General features: G+C 44.6%; 1 protein-coding gene across 1 annotated transcript in view; it reads left to right on the plus strand.

Moving 5' to 3' along the window:
• The window catches only part of ACOT9 (acyl-CoA thioesterase 9), a 20,188-nt gene extending 2,956 nt beyond the window's left edge, over positions 1-17,232 (plus strand). Inside the window, exons 3-14 of the mRNA XM_059385163.1 lie at positions 399-569; positions 832-869; positions 4,890-4,973; positions 5,384-5,487; positions 10,926-10,999; positions 14,483-14,550; positions 15,086-15,197; positions 15,366-15,456; positions 15,628-15,713; positions 16,123-16,210; positions 16,359-16,509; positions 16,931-17,232. Of these exons, the coding sequence (XP_059241146.1) occupies positions 415-569; positions 832-869; positions 4,890-4,973; positions 5,384-5,487; positions 10,926-10,999; positions 14,483-14,550; positions 15,086-15,197; positions 15,366-15,456; positions 15,628-15,713; positions 16,123-16,210; positions 16,359-16,509; positions 16,931-17,019 (1,140 nt within the window). The 5' untranslated portion in view covers positions 399-414 and the 3' untranslated portion in view covers positions 17,020-17,232. The remainder of the gene's footprint in view (positions 1-398; positions 570-831; positions 870-4,889; positions 4,974-5,383; positions 5,488-10,925; positions 11,000-14,482; positions 14,551-15,085; positions 15,198-15,365; positions 15,457-15,627; positions 15,714-16,122; positions 16,211-16,358; positions 16,510-16,930) is intronic.
• The last annotated feature ends 1,041 nt before the right edge of the window (positions 17,233-18,273 follow it).

Below are 18,273 nucleotides of genomic sequence, written 5' to 3' on the forward strand. Positions count from 1 at the left end.
GCGGGACTCGATCCCAGGACCCTGGGATCATGACCCAAGCCGAAGGCAGTGGCTCAACCAACTGAGCTACCCTGGCGTCCCCCATCGCTGCATTTTAAATTCAGTGTCAGATGTTCTGTTTTTTGAATACACATTTTGATGAAGAGAATATATGGTTGGTTTGGGTGTATCTCTATCACTTATAAGTGTTTTTTTTTAATCTACAAGCCCAAGGTATTTTAACAGAAAATTTTAAATTCCACCACGTGTCAGGTGGGGAGGGAGGGAAGGAAGAGCAGACGAGGTAGGTCCAGACCTTTGTTTTCCTCCTTTGATAGTGTCTGGTGTGCTTGCATGTCACTGGCATGTGGGCTAGCCCTGCCTCTGTGTTTCATGAAGTTTGCATCCTTTCTTCTCAGAGACCATGTGAAAGCAATGGAGGAAAGAAAATTACTTCAGAGTTTTTTGGCCGAGTCACAGAAAGGACTGCCGCCCAGGAGAATGAGAGACAGTTATATTGAGGTTCTCTTGCCTTTGGGTAGTCAGCCTGAATTACGAGAGAAATATTTGACTGTTCAAAACACCATAAGGTAACACAGTGCTCCTTTTATTGCTGTCATTTATTTGTTTTTATTTTATTTCCTTTAATCACTGTGACTTTGAGATGTAATTCCCATATCATACTACTCAGTTATGTAAAGTGAGCAGTTTTGTGGTTTTTAGGGTATTCGGAGAGTCAAGCAGCCGTCACCACAATCAATTTGAGAACCTTTCATCTCTCCGAACTGTTCTTCCTTTTTAAGGGATGATCATCACGATTTTCCTTTAATCGCAGTTGTCTTTATTTCACAGATTTGGCAGGATTCTTGAGGACCTTGACAGCTTAGGAGGTACTGGTATTATTTTAGTATTTCTAAATAGATATTTACTATTTCAGTAATTCTATAGATATACATTGAATCCTTTGGCTGGAGGGGACTTTTTAATTCTTTAGCTTGCACAGATGAGGATATTCTAAAAGGGGAGTAAAAGAAGAGTCTCTGTTACCTCTGAATTGTCATAACTTTTTCCCTGAAAATGTAGATTCCCGTTTAACAGTTGTAATCTCATTAATTCTTCTTTCTAATTACTTTTCAAAAAGTCTTAAATTTATGGGAAAGTTGCTAGCACAGGACAAAGAATTGTTCTTCTCTGAGTCATGAAAGATAATGACTTCACCCATCACCCCCGTGGTTTTCATTAGTCTTTCTTACAAACAAGGACGTTCTCCTTCCTAACCACAATAAAGCCATCAAAATCTGGAAATTAACCCTGCTCCTTGAGATTCTGTAATCCTCGGACCCCATTCACCTTTCACTAGTGGTCCTTTGTAGTAGAAAGGATCTAGTTCTGAATCACATGTTGCATTTAGTTGTTGTGTCAAGAACAGCTCCTCAGTGTTTCTCTGATCTCAAAGACCTTGATACTTTTGAAGGCGGTAGGCAAAAATTCTTTTGTGGAATTCCTCTCAATTTCAGTTTATTTGATGCTTCCCCATGATTAGATTTGAGACCTGCATCTTTGGCAGGAACATCACAGAAACGATGGTGTGTTCATCAACTGGTGCAATAGTCTCATTTGTCCCATCACTGGGATGTTAACTCTGATTCCTTGTTGAAGGTGGTGTCTGCCAGGCTTCTTCTTCTTCTTCTTCTTTTTTTAATTATGTTCAGCTAGCCACCGTATAGTACATAGTTAGTCCTTGATGCAGTGTTCAGTGATTCATTAGTTAAGTATAACACCCAGTGCTCATCACAGCACGTGCCCTCCTGAATACTCATCACCTGGTTACCCCTCCCCCATGAAACCCCCACATTGTTTCTCCGTGTCCATAGGCTCTCATGGTTCATCTCTCTCTGATTTCTCCCCCTTTGGATTTCCCTCCCTTCCCCTATGGTCCTCCGAATGAAACCATAGGATAATTATCTTTCTCTGCTTGACTTACTTCACTTAGCATAATCTCCTCCAGTCCCGTCCACACTGATGCACAGGGTGGGTACTCATCATTTCTTATGGAATTTTATTCAGCCAGACTTCTTCACTGTAAAGTTACTCTATACTCCTTTGTAATGAATACGTACCTGGTAGGCAGGTAAGTTAAGACCTTATAAACAGTCCATTTCTCATCAGACCTCCAATTTATTATTTTAAACTCTATATGGACTCAAGGATTCCTATTTTATTGAGTGGATTATGATAGGTCACTTTCATCTCTTGTGCTCAGATTGGGCTGGGACTGTCCCAGTCCTTTCACACTGGCCTGTGTTTTTGTGTTTTCCTTTCTTTCTTCTTCTTCTTCTTCTTCTTCTTCTTTTTTTTTTGATGTGTCCCTGTCATTCTTTTGAGCATGTCCTCACTTTCTGGCATAGGAAGACATTCTAGGCTTATTTGTATTTTCCCTGACTTTGTCCCAGAATCAGCCAAAGCTCCAAGGAGCTCTGGTTCTTCTTGATGGAGAATGGTAATTAGAAACCAAGATAATGGTGCTGGGAGTGGTCCTCGCTGCTGGGGTGTCACTGCTCCTATGCCCTTTCAGTCGATGAGGTGGGGAATCTATGCACATGCACATACATTTACATCTATGCTTTTCTCTCTGTCTGTTTATCCATCTATGAAAATGATGGGTTCATGCTGACAGTTCCAATTCTGGTTCAGCACCGCAGGTTCATTGATTTCTTCCCTTTTTGTATTTGTAATTCCATTTCCAGCTGGCTCCATTTTTCTAAATCCATTTACTTATTTGATCAGTGTCGGCTGCATGAAACTAATTTCATACCTCTGCCACCCCATCCCCTCACGGACCCATCATGGATGCTCCCCTCATCTCACTGGGATTCGTCCTAGGTCCCCTTCTGCAGGGTCACCGTCCTCATTGTGCGCAGCCTGCAACATGCCGGGCCACTACTCTTGTTGCCTCCTTCTTTATGTCCTCCTGACCCCATTTGGGCTTCAGCATCCTACTCTGGGCTACCTTACTTGCTCTTAATAATGACTTTTGGACTGACCTGTTGGGAAAGGATTTAAAGAAAGACTCTAATGACTTCTACAATATAGACATTAAGTCCATTGTTAGGCTTAACACCCAGCTGCTTGTCCCTTCAGATTAAATAAACCCGATCAGGGGCACCTGGATGGCTCAGTCAGTTAAGTGTCTGCGTTTGGCTCAGGTCATGATCCTGGGGTCCTGGGATCGAGCTCCACATCGGGCTCCCTGGCTCCTGCTGATGTTCGTTCCTTTCACCTGTTGACTTGATTCTGTTCTTTCTAGTTCTTCCAGCAATTTGCCTTATCACCTATGCTTTCTCGTATCTCAAGCCTTTTCTCAAGTTCACATTTCCTTCAGCTCATAAACATGTTCAAGGTTCTTCCATCCTACAAGGAAGACTATGTAAAGCCGCCCTCCCTTACAACACTGTCGAACTTTCTCCCCCACTTCAGAGCTAACTTTCTGGAACATGTTAGAAAAAGTCATTTGCTCTTATTTCCTTGATGTCTTGACTTCTGTTTACTTCGCAGTCTCACATGTTTTGGCTTCTGCTCGTCCTTGCCATTGAACTGCTCTTGCCAAGCCCTCCACTGGCCCCCTTATTTCATGATCTAATGGGTGCCCAAGGCTTACCTGATCCCTTTGTGGTTCCTAATATTGCCAAACTCATCCTTGGGCTTTGGGGACATTTCGTCCTGCCTCTCTGGCTGTTCTCTCCCAGTCTCCTTTGTGGGTTCCTCTTTCACTAGTAACCTTTTCAATGTTGGTTATGCCCAGGGTTTTGTCTTCTGCACTTTCTTGCTTATCTGTACGCTCACTATAAATGATCGCATTTACTGCCAGTGCTTTACTTGTTCTCAGTATGTGGAATCCTTAGGAAGCTGCGTTTCTTGCCTTGCTTTTCTGAATTCTAGACCCATTTGTCCTCCTGGACATCTCCATGTGGATATGCCATAGGCTTCTCAAATTTAACATGTTGAAAATAGTCCATTCTACTCTTCTTGTATTCTCTTTTTCAGTGAATGGTGTACCATATTCACTCAGGCGAGCTAAAGACCTGGGGTTATTACAATTCTTGCCAAGTGTACCTTCTTCTTAACTCTAGGATCTTTTCATTTCCATTGGTACTGCCATAGGTCAGCCACACACGATTTATTTTATGAGCACCACAGAGGCTTTTAAATGGCCTTTCCTGCCTTATCCTCTCGTTCCCCCAGTGCATCCGTTAGCAGGCGCATGGATGGAAGGATTTATTCTCACTTAACTAATATTTATAGGATGCAGACCCTGGGCCCTGAGGGTAACTGATCCAAGTTTGAATGAATCATGGGGAAGCAATGAGGCCACCAAACACAGAAGTATAATGCAACTTTAAGTGGGTTGTCATTTATAAGACGCATAGAGTCACGCTAAGCTTATTGAAACATGGAAAGTACACAGCCACAGTGTAGGAGTCAGGGGTGTTATGGGGAAGGAGGGAAAACTTAAGTGAATTAATTGCTTTATGATTAGGAAAGAATCAGAGGGAAAATAGATAGCTGAGTCCTTGTGATTTGTTTCTCTTTTCTGAAGATGTTTGACGCTGTCAGACTCATGTGCTGGGGTCTTTCTCTAATTGAGGCACCGCGTCTGTGCAGCGGTAACAGGACACCTGGTAGGCTTGGGCTTTGGGCTTTGGTTTCTTCACCAAATCTAAAATTGAGTGGGCAGTTAGATTAGAGAATCCCCAAATCTCTTCAATGTATGAAAAGTCTTTGGTCCTCCGATAAGACCACTAGTGGGATATAGGGGGTTGGGTCTTCAAAACAAGATAATTTCAGGGCATCAGTTGTAAATGTTGAGAAATAATTTTATTTTTCCTTTATTTTGTTCTTTTCTCTAATAGTTCTTATATGCTACATGCACACCAGAATTCATGAAGCTAAGATGTCTCCTTTGTCAATAGTTACAGCCCTGGTGGATAAGATTGGTAAGCGATACTATTTTCTGAGCATAATTTGAATTCTCAGTAATTACAAGAGGTTATTGAAATTAAGGGAAATATTTTCCTTTTATGGGGGCATTTTTATGTATATATATAAAGGAAAATGTCTAGAATGCTGTATTCCAAGATACATATTTATTATTATATTCTTTGAGTGGAAGGGTTTTGCACGATTCCATTTTATTTTTTATATTCTTTGCATTGTCTGCAGTTTTCCAAAAGATACATGAATTTCTTTTGTATGTCAAAAAAGTTATTTTGGTTTTGAAGACTAAAAAAAAAAAAGAAAAAAGGAAATGTGGTAGAATTTGCCAGAATTTCAAGTGAAATTTTCCAGTTGTAATAGAGAAAATTTTGGGTATGGTTTGAACTCAGATTGATTTTCTGTTTTGCAGATATGTGTAAGATGAGCTTAAGCCCAGAACAGGACATTAAGTTCAGTGGCCATGTTAGCTGGGTTGGGAAGACATCCATGGAAGTGAAGATGCAAATGTTCCAGGTGTGTATGCATCTAAAGTTTGCCTGCTTGTTCCAACACCACCGGCCAGGCCTAGTGAAAGAAAAGCGTATTTACCTCTCTGTGAATGGACAGGTATACAGCTCACCACTTCTAGAAAAAAATAATTGAAAGTTCATGTCATGCAGATGGTGGGTTATTTATTTTTTTTAGATTTACTTATTTATTTTTAGAGAGAGTGAGAGAGAAAGAGAAAGCGAATGTGGGGAGGGGGAGAGAGACTCTCAAGCAGGCTCCCTGCTGAGTTCGGAGCCCGACTGGGGGCTCCATCCCAGGACCCTGAGATCATGACCTGAGCCGAAATCTAGCGTCGGACGGTCAACTGACTGAGCCACCCAGGCACCCAGTAAATGGTGGGTTATTAACGGTCCTCCTCCTGTGTAAAGACTGACACATTATTTAGTGTTTATGTTCAGTGTGTATTACTTTTAAGTCACATATAGCTATTTACCCCAGAGAATTCACACAAGTCTGAGTTCCATTAAGCATGAATGGTAGTGGTCACTCTGTTAGTGTCCTCGGGCTGTGGTAACAAAATACCATGAAGTAGGTGGCTTCAAACAAATTGTCTTGCCGCTTGGCAGCTAGAAGTCCAAAATCAAGGCCTCAGCAGGACCATGATCCCTCTAACATTTGTAGGGGGAGAATCCTTCCTTGCTTCTGGTGGTTTGCTGGCAGTGCTTGGCGTTCCTTGGCTTGCAGCTCTGACACTTCAATCTCTGCCTCCATTGCCATATACTCTTTCCCTCTCGTGTCTCTATGTCTCTTCTTTTTTTTTTTTTTTAATTAAGTAATCTCTGTGCCCAGCGTGGGGCTCGAACTTACAACCCCGATATTGAGAGTCACATGCTCTACCGAATGAGCCAGCCAGGTGCCCCTCTTCTTACGAGAACATCAGTAATGTTGGAGTAAGACCCCACCTTACTCTAGTATGACTTCATCCTACATCCAAGTAAAGTCATGTTCACAGGTACTGAGGTGTAGGGCTTCATATCTTTTTCCAGAACACTGTTCAACCTGTAACAGTCACTTAGACCAATACAGCAGTTAAGAACAGCTCCTCTAATGAGCAGAATTCAGAGTAGTTATTATAAAGAAGTAAAGACATTTGACCAGAAAAGGTTCCTCAAAGAAGATAGTAGCACAGAAATCAGATAATTCAGAGTACGAATGGTGAGCATAGCATAATGGATAAACTTGTTCACTGTGTTGTACACCTGAAGCTAATGTAACAGTGTGTGTCGACTTTACTCAAAAAGAAATAATAAGGGGCAAAAAGAATGGCTTCTTCAGTTATGCCAAGGTATTCAGTAGGCCCATTATTCAGATTCATTTTTTCTCTTCTGGAATGATAAAGCATTTCACCTTTCAGAAAAGTCTGAAACTTGCTCTGCAGTAATTAAAGTTTTATCAGAATAGTTTAGTTTTTTATTTGATGCTATATATAAGCAGTTGGATTCTTTAACTCCCATGTTGCTATAACTGACACTGACATTTTTTAGAACAAAATGCAGATCGTAGGGGATATAGCTATGATTTGTCCACACTGTTTTTTTTTTAAGATTTTATTTATTTATTTGACAGAGAGAGAGATCACAGGCAGAGGCAGGCAGAGAGAGAGGGGGAAGCAGGCTCCCTGGTGAGCAGAGTGTTGTTTATTTTTTTAAAGATTTATTTATTTATGGGGCAGAGAATCTTAACAGACTCCACACTGAGCACAGAGCCCGACATGGGGCTTGATCCCAGGACCCTGAGATCATGACCTGAGCTGAAACCAAGAGTTGGACACTTATCTGACTGAGCCACTTTCATGGTTGATTCCTGCTCTGATTCCTGCTGTCCATTCTGCTTTTTGGAGGATTCTTGGTAATTTGAATCTTGGCCAAATAGGTTGAAAAGAGAAGCAGGAGTTATTGTGAGGACAGAGTCAGTGAAAATTAATGTCAGACAAGAACAAACTTTTTTAAAAATTTATTTGAGAGACAGAGATCACAAGTAGGCAGAGAGGCAGGCAGAGAGAGAAGAAGGGAAGCAGGCTCCCCGCTGAGGAGAGAGCCCAATGTGGGGCTTGATCCCAGGACCATGGGGCTTGATCCCAGGACCCTGAGATCATGACCCGAGTCGAAGGCAGCGGCTTAACCCACTGAGCCACCCAGGTGCCCAGACAAGTACAAACTTCTGTTTTAAGTTTGTGTTTCTCATTGGCCATTTTGGCTAATAACTCAAGAGCTGAGTGATCCTTCCGTTCCAGAGAGGAAACTTGGTGGTAGGTGCTTTGCCTTTGGTTTGGGTACCTGTAGGTTCAAATTCCAGCTCTGCTGCTTATTAGCCATGAGACTGTGGGTAGATTACGTACCTTCTCTGAGCTTCTGTTTTCTCAAGTGTAGCATGGAAACAGTACCGTGTTATATTGTTTGGTAAGTATGAATAAAAAAACAACCCAACTGTCTTAATTACTTGGTAGAATTGCCTGTCACACAGTGAGCACTAATGCCATGTTGGCAGTAATGTTAATTTGTTATCGCTCCTGTGGAGGTGGTCCCAAGTCTTTTCTGGGATTGACCTTCAGACCTATCTTCCGAGCGCCTGTTACATCTCTGCCCCTGCGTGTGCTCCTGCTGCCTCAAATCCAGCGTGTTAGAAACTGAGCACCTCAGTTTCTTCTGCAGCCCTGATCCTCCTCGATTCTCACCTTCCCCTCCACGGCCTTGTGGCAAGTCTTACAAATTCATCACCCAGAACAGCTCACCAGACTTCGTTCTTGTCCCACAAGAGGCAGCGAGGCCTTGAATGAAGCCCAGGGAGGGGCCTGGTCAGTGAGCTTCCCTGCTGCAGTCTGTGCTCCCTCTGTTGAGGGACCAGTTCGACCTTCCAGAGCCGACCTCAAGTCACCTCGCTTTCCTTCTCAAAAACCTTCTGTGACCGTTCTCTGTGCATTACAATCTAAACTCTTCGGACTAGTTAGGATCCAAGGCGCTCCATCAGTGAGCTCCACAACCGTACTTGCAGCAACTTCGCATTTATATACCTTCCTAGAGCTTGCTGCGGGGCATTTTGAACCTCTTAAGAGTAGAGCGTTGTTCGTTTTTGCATTCTCGATGTTTGGCCCTAGCAGGTGTTCCTTCTGGTAACACGTACTTTGAACTGTGGGTTGGATGAGTATCATTGCTTATGCTTTCTTCTTGGCCTGACGTCCTCGTGCACTGGCTCCACAGATCCGCATTCCGCCTGTGCTCCCAGACCCCCTCATGCCCGGGTCGCAGCCCCTGTCCCGTCCCCATGCCTCCTTCCCCACCACCCCTGCTCTGAACCTTTCTCCTGGCGCCTCTTCTCCACCGAGCTGCATATGAACACATCTGTTTCTCCTCTGCTAGGCTATACATGTCTTCAGAACAGCATCTGGGCGTGAGTTGGCCAGCTCACCTCCTGACATCCATTCATGTGTTGTTCCCTTAGCCATGGCTTCTGGAGGGCCTCTTCTGTGCTAGGCATGCGGCGGTGAGCTAAACAAAGTTTCATTCTCTTAGAGTTTACAGTCTAGTAATACTCAATCATTTTCTGCCCTGATGCATACATCAGCAATTATCTGCTCTCTGCCGGTGCTTGTGCTCGGTGCTAGAGATGCAGACGTGAGCGAAAATGGTCTTGGTCCTCAGGGTGTGCCTGCTGCGAGGGACTCCACCACGTATGTAAATGACCGAGATACACGGCCCCCAACTTAGGATGGTCTGATTTTTCAGCTTTACGATGGCGTGAAACAGTGTTCAGTAGAAACTGTACTTTGAAGTTTGAATTTTGATCTCCTCCTGGGCGAGTGATAGGCAACATAGCAGCCACTGCAAGCTGCGGCTCCCCTGCAGCCACGTGATGGTGAGATGACTCGTACACTTGCAACGCGACTGTCCCCGGGCAGCCATTCCGTGTTTCCTTTCAGGACAGTATTCAATAAATGACCTGAGGTAGTCAGTGCTTTGTTATAAAATAGCTTTGTGTTGGATGATTCTGCGCAGCCGTAGGCGAACGTCAGTGTTCTTGAGCACGCTTCCAGTAGGCTAGGCTAGGCTGTGACGTTCTGTAGGTCATGTGTATTCGACTTAATGACATTTGCGTCTTAGGGTGGGTTTGTTGGCATATAATCTCACTGTGAATCCGGGAGGCTCTGTAGTAGTGAAGCGTCGTACAGTGTTTCTCCACAGGGACGCTCTTGGCATTGCACGTAGGAAGTTATGCAGGACAGTCCCCTGCGTTGTGAGATGTTTAGCTCCTTGGTTACCCCTGCCCCGTTAGTGATGTCCCTCAAGTCATGTGACAACCAAAAACCTCTTCGACACATATCCAGACACTCCCAGCAGGGGTGGTACCCATCTGTTGTGTTGAGAACCACTTTCAGGGGAGGATTTCGTTTCCATTCTTGTAGCAAACCAAGGAGGGAATGGTGACCTCAGCCTGGGGAGGAGTGTCCTGAGGAGGGCGGCTGTGATGAAGGCATCAGGCACGGGCATGGACAGGACAGGTTCACTAGCACAGTTCGTTCCAGGACCTCCCAAGTTGTCAGTGGTGGCTAGGGCAAAAGGAGCAGGTGTGAGGCGGGTGTTTGGTGGACAGCCAGAAAGGAATCTGGGCCGTGTTGTGGAAGGCTTTATATGTAGTGCCCGCAGGCTTAGAGTAGATGCGGGAAGAAGGTCGCGGGGGAGGGCGATGGGGCCTGAACGGGCACAGGGAGGAGGATGAGGGGTGAGGTCTATTGACGAGCGAGCCTGGCACACCCCCAGCTGATGATGGGACTTCACGGCATAACCTTCCTGCAAGTACAGACCCCTAGAGGCTAAGAAATGCCTTAAAACCTCAAAGCCTTGTGCATTGTACCTGTCTCACTTCATCCACAGAATTGTCACTGATCCTCACCCTTTCTTGGGAGCCCCCGGGCTCAGCTAAGGAAAGCCATACGGGCTGGTCATTGGCCACTGAAAACACTGACATCTGTGGGAGCAGAGGGCCCTTCACCTGGCTCTGTGTGCCTTCGTGAGGACGGGCGGGCGCGGAGAACGCAGAATCCTGCGCGCTGCCAGACAGTCCCATGATGCTGATGGGGCCGGTCCCTCTGTGACCCTTGCCCTTGAGTCTCAGTCACGTGTGGTTCCAGAGCCTGTGGGTCATGGTCATCCCAGCCCTTCTCGCATGGATCCTGTTTGAATGTTAGGAAGTCTTTCTCCTCTCTCACAACCACAGGCTCCTGGGTCTTGCTGCCTTTCACCCAGAGCTTAGTTCTGTGCCTGGCAGCTCAGCAAATAGTGGTTAATGAACGCGCTTTTTTCTAATTGCAGCCTTTTCAAAGCATGCGGGCTAGCTGTTAGAGTTGCAGCAGGTCTTTCCAGTAAATGCATTTCTTACATCTGTATTTTCTTTCCATTGTTCTTTAGTTACATGGCACTGAATTTTGTCCCGTTCTGGATGCGACATTTGTAATGGTGGCTCGTGATTCTGAAAATAAAGGGTAATTTCTCTTTTTTCCTAATTCTTTGTTTTGAAAATTTCAAAGAGACCTAAAACTAGAGAGAAGACTATAATGAATTTCCATATACCCATCAACTAGACTTAGAATTTTCAAACGTTTTTTGCCATATTTGCTTCATCTGTTTTTCCAAATTATATTATTTGGTTATATTTTAAAGCAAATCCTAGACATAATGACCTTTCACTCTGAATACTTTTGTGTAGGGATCACTTTAGAGATGAGGATATTTTCCTAAGAAAAATACATTACCATTAGAGTGCCTAACAAAAATAATAGTAAGTTTGTAATATATTCTCATGGCTAATGCATATTCAGTTTTCCCCAGATATCTTTTTAATGATCTGTTCAACTCAGGATCCAAACAAAGTTCAGGCACTATATTTGATTTTTATGTCTATTAAGCCTTTTATTTTTATTATAGCTTTATCGAGATATAATTCACATACCATACAATTCACCTATTGAAAGGGTACCGTTTAATGACTCTTAGTGTATTCACAGAATTGTATGATCTTTTAAGGCTTTTTAATCCAGAACAGTTATGTGTCCTTGTTGCCCCCTGAGTGTTTCATATCAACTTGTTGAAAGGCCAGATGGGTTCTTCTGTACAGTGTCCAGCTTTCTGGATTTGTCTCGTGGCTCCCTCATGGTGTTTTTTTTCCCCCCACTTATTTCTGTATCCCTAGTATTTTCTGTAAACTGAAGTTAGATCTAAAGTTTTGATCAGTTTCAGGTTCAGCTTATTTAATGAGAGCATCTTGTAGGTGATGAGATCTATGTATCTCAAAATTGTAATGAATCTCATGTATCAAGTCAGGTACAGGTTGTCCTGCACGTAGTGATGCCGAGATTGGCGTGTGGCGGATCAGTGGTGACCGAACTGACCTTTTCATTGGAGGGCTCACTTGATCCTCTTGTGATAAGCAATAATCTACAGGTCCTAGTGGGGTACAGGATATTCCCAGAGTGTACTTTGTCACCATGTGAATAGCTAGCTCCCTGTCTTCTTTCAGTGCCTTTTTAAAATAAAGATTTTATTTATTATTTATTTGACAGACAGAGATCACAAGTAGGCAGAGAGACAGGCAGAGAGAAGGGGGGGAAGCAGGCTCCCTGCCAAGCAGAGAGCCTGACTTGGGGCTCGATCCCAGGACCCTGGGATCATGACCTGAGCCAAAGGCAGATGCTTTAATCCACTGAGCCACCCAGGCGCCCCTTCTTTCAGTGCTTTGAATGTCCATTGCTGATCATTGCTTTAATCATTAAGGTAAATCCTGTCTTTCCTCCTATATTTACTACCTGGAGTTCTGGAAAGAAGAACCTTCCTTTGTTAACTAGGGCAGTTTGATTTGTAAAGGAAAGTCAGGATTAATGTTTCATTCTTGCCCTTTATTTACACATTTTCCAAGTAATGGGTTGCTTGACTAGCTAGTGATGACATGGCTTGTCTACTTTTTGGCTTTTTTAAAAAAGCGTCATTGTGAATTCATGGATTTTAATGGTATGGACGTCAGTAAGTTGCAGCCCTTGTTCTTCCTGGGCTCAGAGTGTACCATCTTTGTGCAGTAGGACCCCCTTTAAGCTTGCTTCTGTGAAGAGCCCTTTTCATATTTCCCCTCTAGTCTTCCTGTTCTCTGGTACAGTGGGATATTTGGGCTCATCTAACACATTTCCTGCCTCGGGCCCGGAATCAGCCATTTCTCCACGGAGGCCAAGGTTTCCTCTCAGCGAGCACTGGTATTCAGAAACCAGAATCCAGGCATAAGAACTGTATGTTGTTTCTTGTCATTGTCTCTACACGTTTTCAGTGGACAGAGCTAGGATGAGTGTTAAATAGCAACAAACACACGCCCAGTGTCGTGAGTTTATACCATCAATTCCAAGTCAGATTGAACTTTACAGATTTTAACTTCTTTGGCTTTATACTTTCTTCCTCTTAAGGTGTATTTTTGGTTCCTAACAGGAGTCATACCCAAGACGTTGAAACAGAGAAACACTGGTGCTGGGGTGGGAGGGAATGGAATGGGCTTGCTGTGGGTACAGGACAGTCTAGGGGCCTGTGGGGAGTCTGATTTGTGTTAGAAATTTGAAGGAGTCTGCAGCGAGAAACCTTTCCTGCTGCATGGAGAGCTGACTTGAAGAGTGAGTTAGGATCAAAGCGTCCTCTGGTGACTGGTGTGAGCGTAGAATGCAGCCCGCGGCTCTTCACGCCTCCCAGCAGCCCGGCTGACCTGCTGCTGCTCGCCGGCCTGGGCCTCCTTGCCAACCCTGGAAAGGGCTGGATTTAAACTCTCTTGCAGATGATGCTTTTGAATTTTCCGAGCTGCCATTTCAGTATCTTTGTTTCCATTTTGAGAAATTTGCCACCTGTAGAGAGCTAGGATAATGCAGTGAGCACCGATGGGGCTTCAGCTAAAGTCACCGATTAATGTTTTACCACCAGCCTTATTCTATGGCCCTCTCACTCTGAGTACACACATGGACACTCTCTCCCTGAATCACTTGAAAGTAAGTTTTGAGACTACTTCTGTAGATGCTTTAGCCCGTAGCTCCTGATAATAAGGTCATTCTGCTACATAACCTCGATGCCTTTATTATAGCCAGAAATTGAAATGGTATAGTGGCGCTATCTAATGTACGACCCACATTCACACTTTGCCACTTGTCCCTAGTTTTATAGCCTTTCCCCCTGAGTCAGGATCTGATCAAGGATCATGTACTGCATGTGGTTAACATGTTTGCTTGTTTTTTTTTAAAGAGCCCCCTTGCCATTTTCTGTCTTTTAAGATGTTGACATTTTTTATTTTATTTGGTTTTTATTATGGTCACTGTACAGCACATCATCAGTTTTTGCTGTAGTGTTCCATGATTCACTGTTTGCGTATAACGCGCAGTGCTCTGTGTGATCCGTGCCCTCCTTAATACCCACCACCGGATATTAAGGACATTGGCATTCTTTTTTTTAAAATTTTATTTATTTGACAGACAGAGATCACAAGTAGGCAGAGAGACAGGCAGAGCGAGAGGAAGGGAAGCAGGCTTCCGGCCATGCGGGGCCCGATCCCAGGACCCTGGGATCATGACCTGAGCCGAAGGCAGAGGCTTTAACCCACTGAGCCACCCAGGCACCCCAGGACACTGGCATTCTTTGAAGAGTCCAGGCCAGGTGTCCTGTAGAATGTTCTACAGCCTATTTTTGGCTGTTTCCTCGTTACTGCGATCAGGTGAAATTTTTCAGGGAGAGGTGGTATCCTTTTTATAAATGTGAACTTTCTAGTGTACAGACTAGTTCATGACCGGAAAGCTCCTCAGTTGTTCCAGAGTTATTAGGGAAGCAGTCAGGCAGCATTACCCAAGACCAGCAGCAAAGACTTCTTGAAATGAATGGGTAATTGGTCACCTTCCATATTTACTGGGTTATGACACCTCTTAAACTGTAATCTTTTCTTTTCTTCTCTTTAGGCCGGCATTTGTAAATCCACTCATCCCTGAAAGCCCAGAGGAAGAAGAGCTCTTTAGACAAGGAGAATGTATATTAATTTGTTTATAATGTAAAGATACAGTTTAAAAAGCCCATTAACTATACTGCAGAGGAGATTATGGAAGAGTACGGATGGACTCCTCATGGCGGTCACGTGTCTCTCTCATGCCAGGAATTTATTGAAATCAAAAATACCTTATTTTTTTTTCCCACTGGAGTCCTCAGTTAGAACAGTTTTATCAATTAGACAATATTCACTAAATGAAAGAATTTGCTTTCTCATTTTGTAATAAATGGATCAGTGAGATAACTGCTGGGCAGGGGTCTAGGCCAGGATGGTCTTTCCATTTTGTCTTTAATTGGCCCCACCTGAGCCGGTGCAGCTTCCTCCCGGAAGCCAAGAGTCGCCGGACAGCTTACGTAGCCTCAGCAGCCTACTCTGGGATATGTGTATAATTGCCCGTGGGCTTTACAAAATCTGGAAATGTTCCCTTTGTAGGGTCCAGCGCAGCGCAGGTCAGGAACCCCAGTGCTGTAGTGTGACCCCCACCCCGATCGTAGCTCCTTATTGTCCTGTGTTCCAGTGAACAAGGGGAGAAGGGTCGCCTTCAGTGCCAAGTCATTACTGAAAATGGCTCCCAGTGCTGAGGAGAGGACTACCATCCACGAGATGTTTCTTAACACGCTGGATCCAAAGTAAGTTAGCATGGTGAGATTGCAGGTTGTGAAAGCATTTACACTTTGGCCCTCTCCACAGTTAGGCCTGCCTCGGCATGCTGGGAGTTGTTTGCATATATTGTACTTTTCATCAGTAAAACTCTGGCCTTTCAAGAGGGTTTACGAAATCTCTGTTTGTTTGTACAGGACTGTAAGTTTTCAAAGTCGAGTTTTGCCCCCCAACGCAGTGTGGATGGAGAATTCAAAACTGAAGAGCTTGGAAGTTTGCCACCCGCAGGTATTTTAAGTTAATGAAAAATCCTTTAAATAGGATAACTCGCATTCGTGGTTCTCACGTAAAATCTGACACACCTTTAAACTGACCTCCGTTCCGCAGCATTGTTCTTTCTTCTGTCTTTGAGGGTGGCCGTGAGCTTGTGTATGTTCAGCCTTTTTTTATGTCTCATAGGAGCGCAACATTTTCAATCGGATCTTTGGTGGTTTCCTTATGAGGAAAGCATATGAACTTGGATGGGCTACTGCCTGTAACTTTGGGTGAGTTGGGGGGAAGGTGGTTGTAACCTTTGAGAAGCAATGTGTACTGCCCCCTTGAATTGAAACATTTTGGCCCAGTCTGGATGTGTTGGGGCACGTGCTCTGTTATTAGATACACATTACAGTGATCCCACCTACCTTTGGTGTTACTTTTTCAAAGGCTCTTGCTCTGCCTTTGTCACTTAGTACATTCAAGACCGGAGAAGAGGTGATGGCAGTCAGAAGGGAAGAGGTAGAGGGGTGGTCTGGTCTCAGGACTCTCGCTTACCATTGCTTACTGGTACGATTATTTCCGCCTTCCCTAGGTTTATTCTTTGATCATTGAAATTTTGCTTCAGCTCCTTGTTAGGGGAGAAATAGAGATCACGTGGATTTTGTGGTTGACCCCAGTTCTGTCTTTTTCCGTTAGTGGCTCCCGACCGTTTGTAGTAGCAGTGGATGATATCATGTTTCAAAAACCCGTGGATGTTGGATCGTTGCTGTTTCTGTCTTCGCAGGTAGGTGTGCGATGACAGGCAAAAAACAATTTTTTATTGTTTAGGCCTAGAAGAGAAGTTTTTTTTTTTAAAGCCACCATTTATCTTATGACTGCCTTTCCCCGCCTCGCGAATGCACTTGAGTGACTGTCATGTCTACATCTCCTAGGTTTGCTTTACTCAGGACAAGTACATTCAAGTCCGAGTACACAGTGAAGTGGCCTCTCTTGAGAGTAAAGAGCATATGACCACCAATGTCTTTCATTTCACGTTCATGTCCGAAAAAGAAGTGCCCTTGGTTTTCCCCAGAACATACGGAGGTGAGTGGCGGTGTCTGCTTGTCCCTAATGAATGGAAGAACTTTCAAAGACATTTTCCTTCTTTGAAATTGTGTGGGACGTGTACCTTTGCCTGTTAGCTCAGGAACATATTTTTAGAAGATCGTGCTTTTGAGGGGCTGCTGCCTGCCAGTGGCTGTCACTGCTCTGCCCGGGCTGGCCGTTGTCTGAGGGGTCGGCGCTGGTGGTGGTCAGAGACTGGTGGAGCCCAAGGAGAGGGGCGCAAGTGGAGGCCCGCTCCCTCAGGAGCCTTGCACGGCCCTGGCCCTGGCCCCACAGGGCGTGCCCAGTGTCACGTTTGCACGCTCGTTGCTGGCCTCATGTTCTCAAGTAGTCTCATGTTTGTTCAATAATTCTGTAAGGTTCTACGGGTTTCTTCACGATTCTCTCTTCTGTGTTTCAGAGTCCATGTTGTATTTAGATGGGAAGCGGCATTTTGATTCCATGAGCATACCGGTGAACTTGAGGAAGAACTACCTTGTGGAGCCCTAGGCAAACCGTACTTGTTGAAGAGCGACTCTCCACACGGACATAGTGCCCGACGGAGGCCTGATGACGTGTTTCTGCGTTTATTCTCCTCCTCCAGAAAGAAGAATGGATTCAGCCTTTAGGATGATCAGAAAGTACACGAGAGGGTAGCTGGGTGGGGCAGAGGGAGGAGGAGTTATTAAACAATAAATACTCTCCAGACAGTTTAAATCATGACCCTACCATGTTGCCTCCAGTGTGGTAAAGAAATTAGGGCAGAATGCCTTTATACGCGGTTGGAAAAATTCCTTTCTTACATGTATCACAAAATATCCGTATGTGCTCTTTCCTGCCAAGGTATTTGGAGGGCATTCCTTAAGCCTGGCCTTGCAGTTGCCCTGTGTTGTCTAAATCCTGTCAACCCGACAGGATTCCTCTGTGTTTTGCCTCCCTCTGCTTCCCAGCTTTTGTTGTTAGCAGAGGGCAGAAGAAGAGCTGGTGAAGGGATCCAACAAAAGGTAAGGCATTTGGAAGGATCTGTGGGAAGCTTTAGATCTAAAGCCGTACCAAGAAGAGGTGTTCAGAGAGGACGCACATGACGACACACAGAACCCACATGTTCATTCTTCCGTTTGCCAGGCAGCTCTTCAGCACACTCGGCCAGGGGCTGGCCAGGATGTATCTGATTCAAAAACAGAACAGTAACAATAACAGCTGCAGATGCTTACCGAACGCTTGCCCCTGTGCTACGGCACTGTCTGAAGCACTTGACATGTATTTGCTCATTTATTTTCCCACCAACGCTAGAGGTAGGTTCTGGAACCCCATCAGTTCAGTCCACTCAGGAAACTGAAGCACAGAGACGTTAAGTAACTTGCTCACGGCCCCACAGCTAGTAAGAGCCAGGTGGTGAGCACTCTTAACCAGAACAATCTACTGCTTCCTGGGAATCTAGCAAGGAAGTCCGTGTCCAGTATCACAGTGTCACCTAGGAACCCAAAGGGAGGTATTCCCATGAGTCTAGCCAAGACAGTGTCTTCCTGGATGGAACAGGAGGTTGGCTGAGTCCGGAACAGACAAAACCCAGGCCGCACAGAAGAGTCCTCCCTGAGCAAGTGCTCCTAAGAAGGAAGCAGTCCTCAGTGTGGGCTGGGGATCAGCGATCATGAACTTGGTTCTCTCACAGAATTAGCTCAAGTGCTTTCTTTATTTTATTTTATTTTTTTTTAAAGAATCTATTTATTTATTTGACAGAGAGATCACAAGTAGGCAGAGAGG

Source organism: Mustela nigripes, chromosome X (genome assembly GCF_022355385.1).
Source record: "Mustela nigripes isolate SB6536 chromosome X, MUSNIG.SB6536, whole genome shotgun sequence".
NCBI lineage: Eukaryota > Metazoa > Chordata > Mammalia > Carnivora > Mustelidae > Mustela > Mustela nigripes.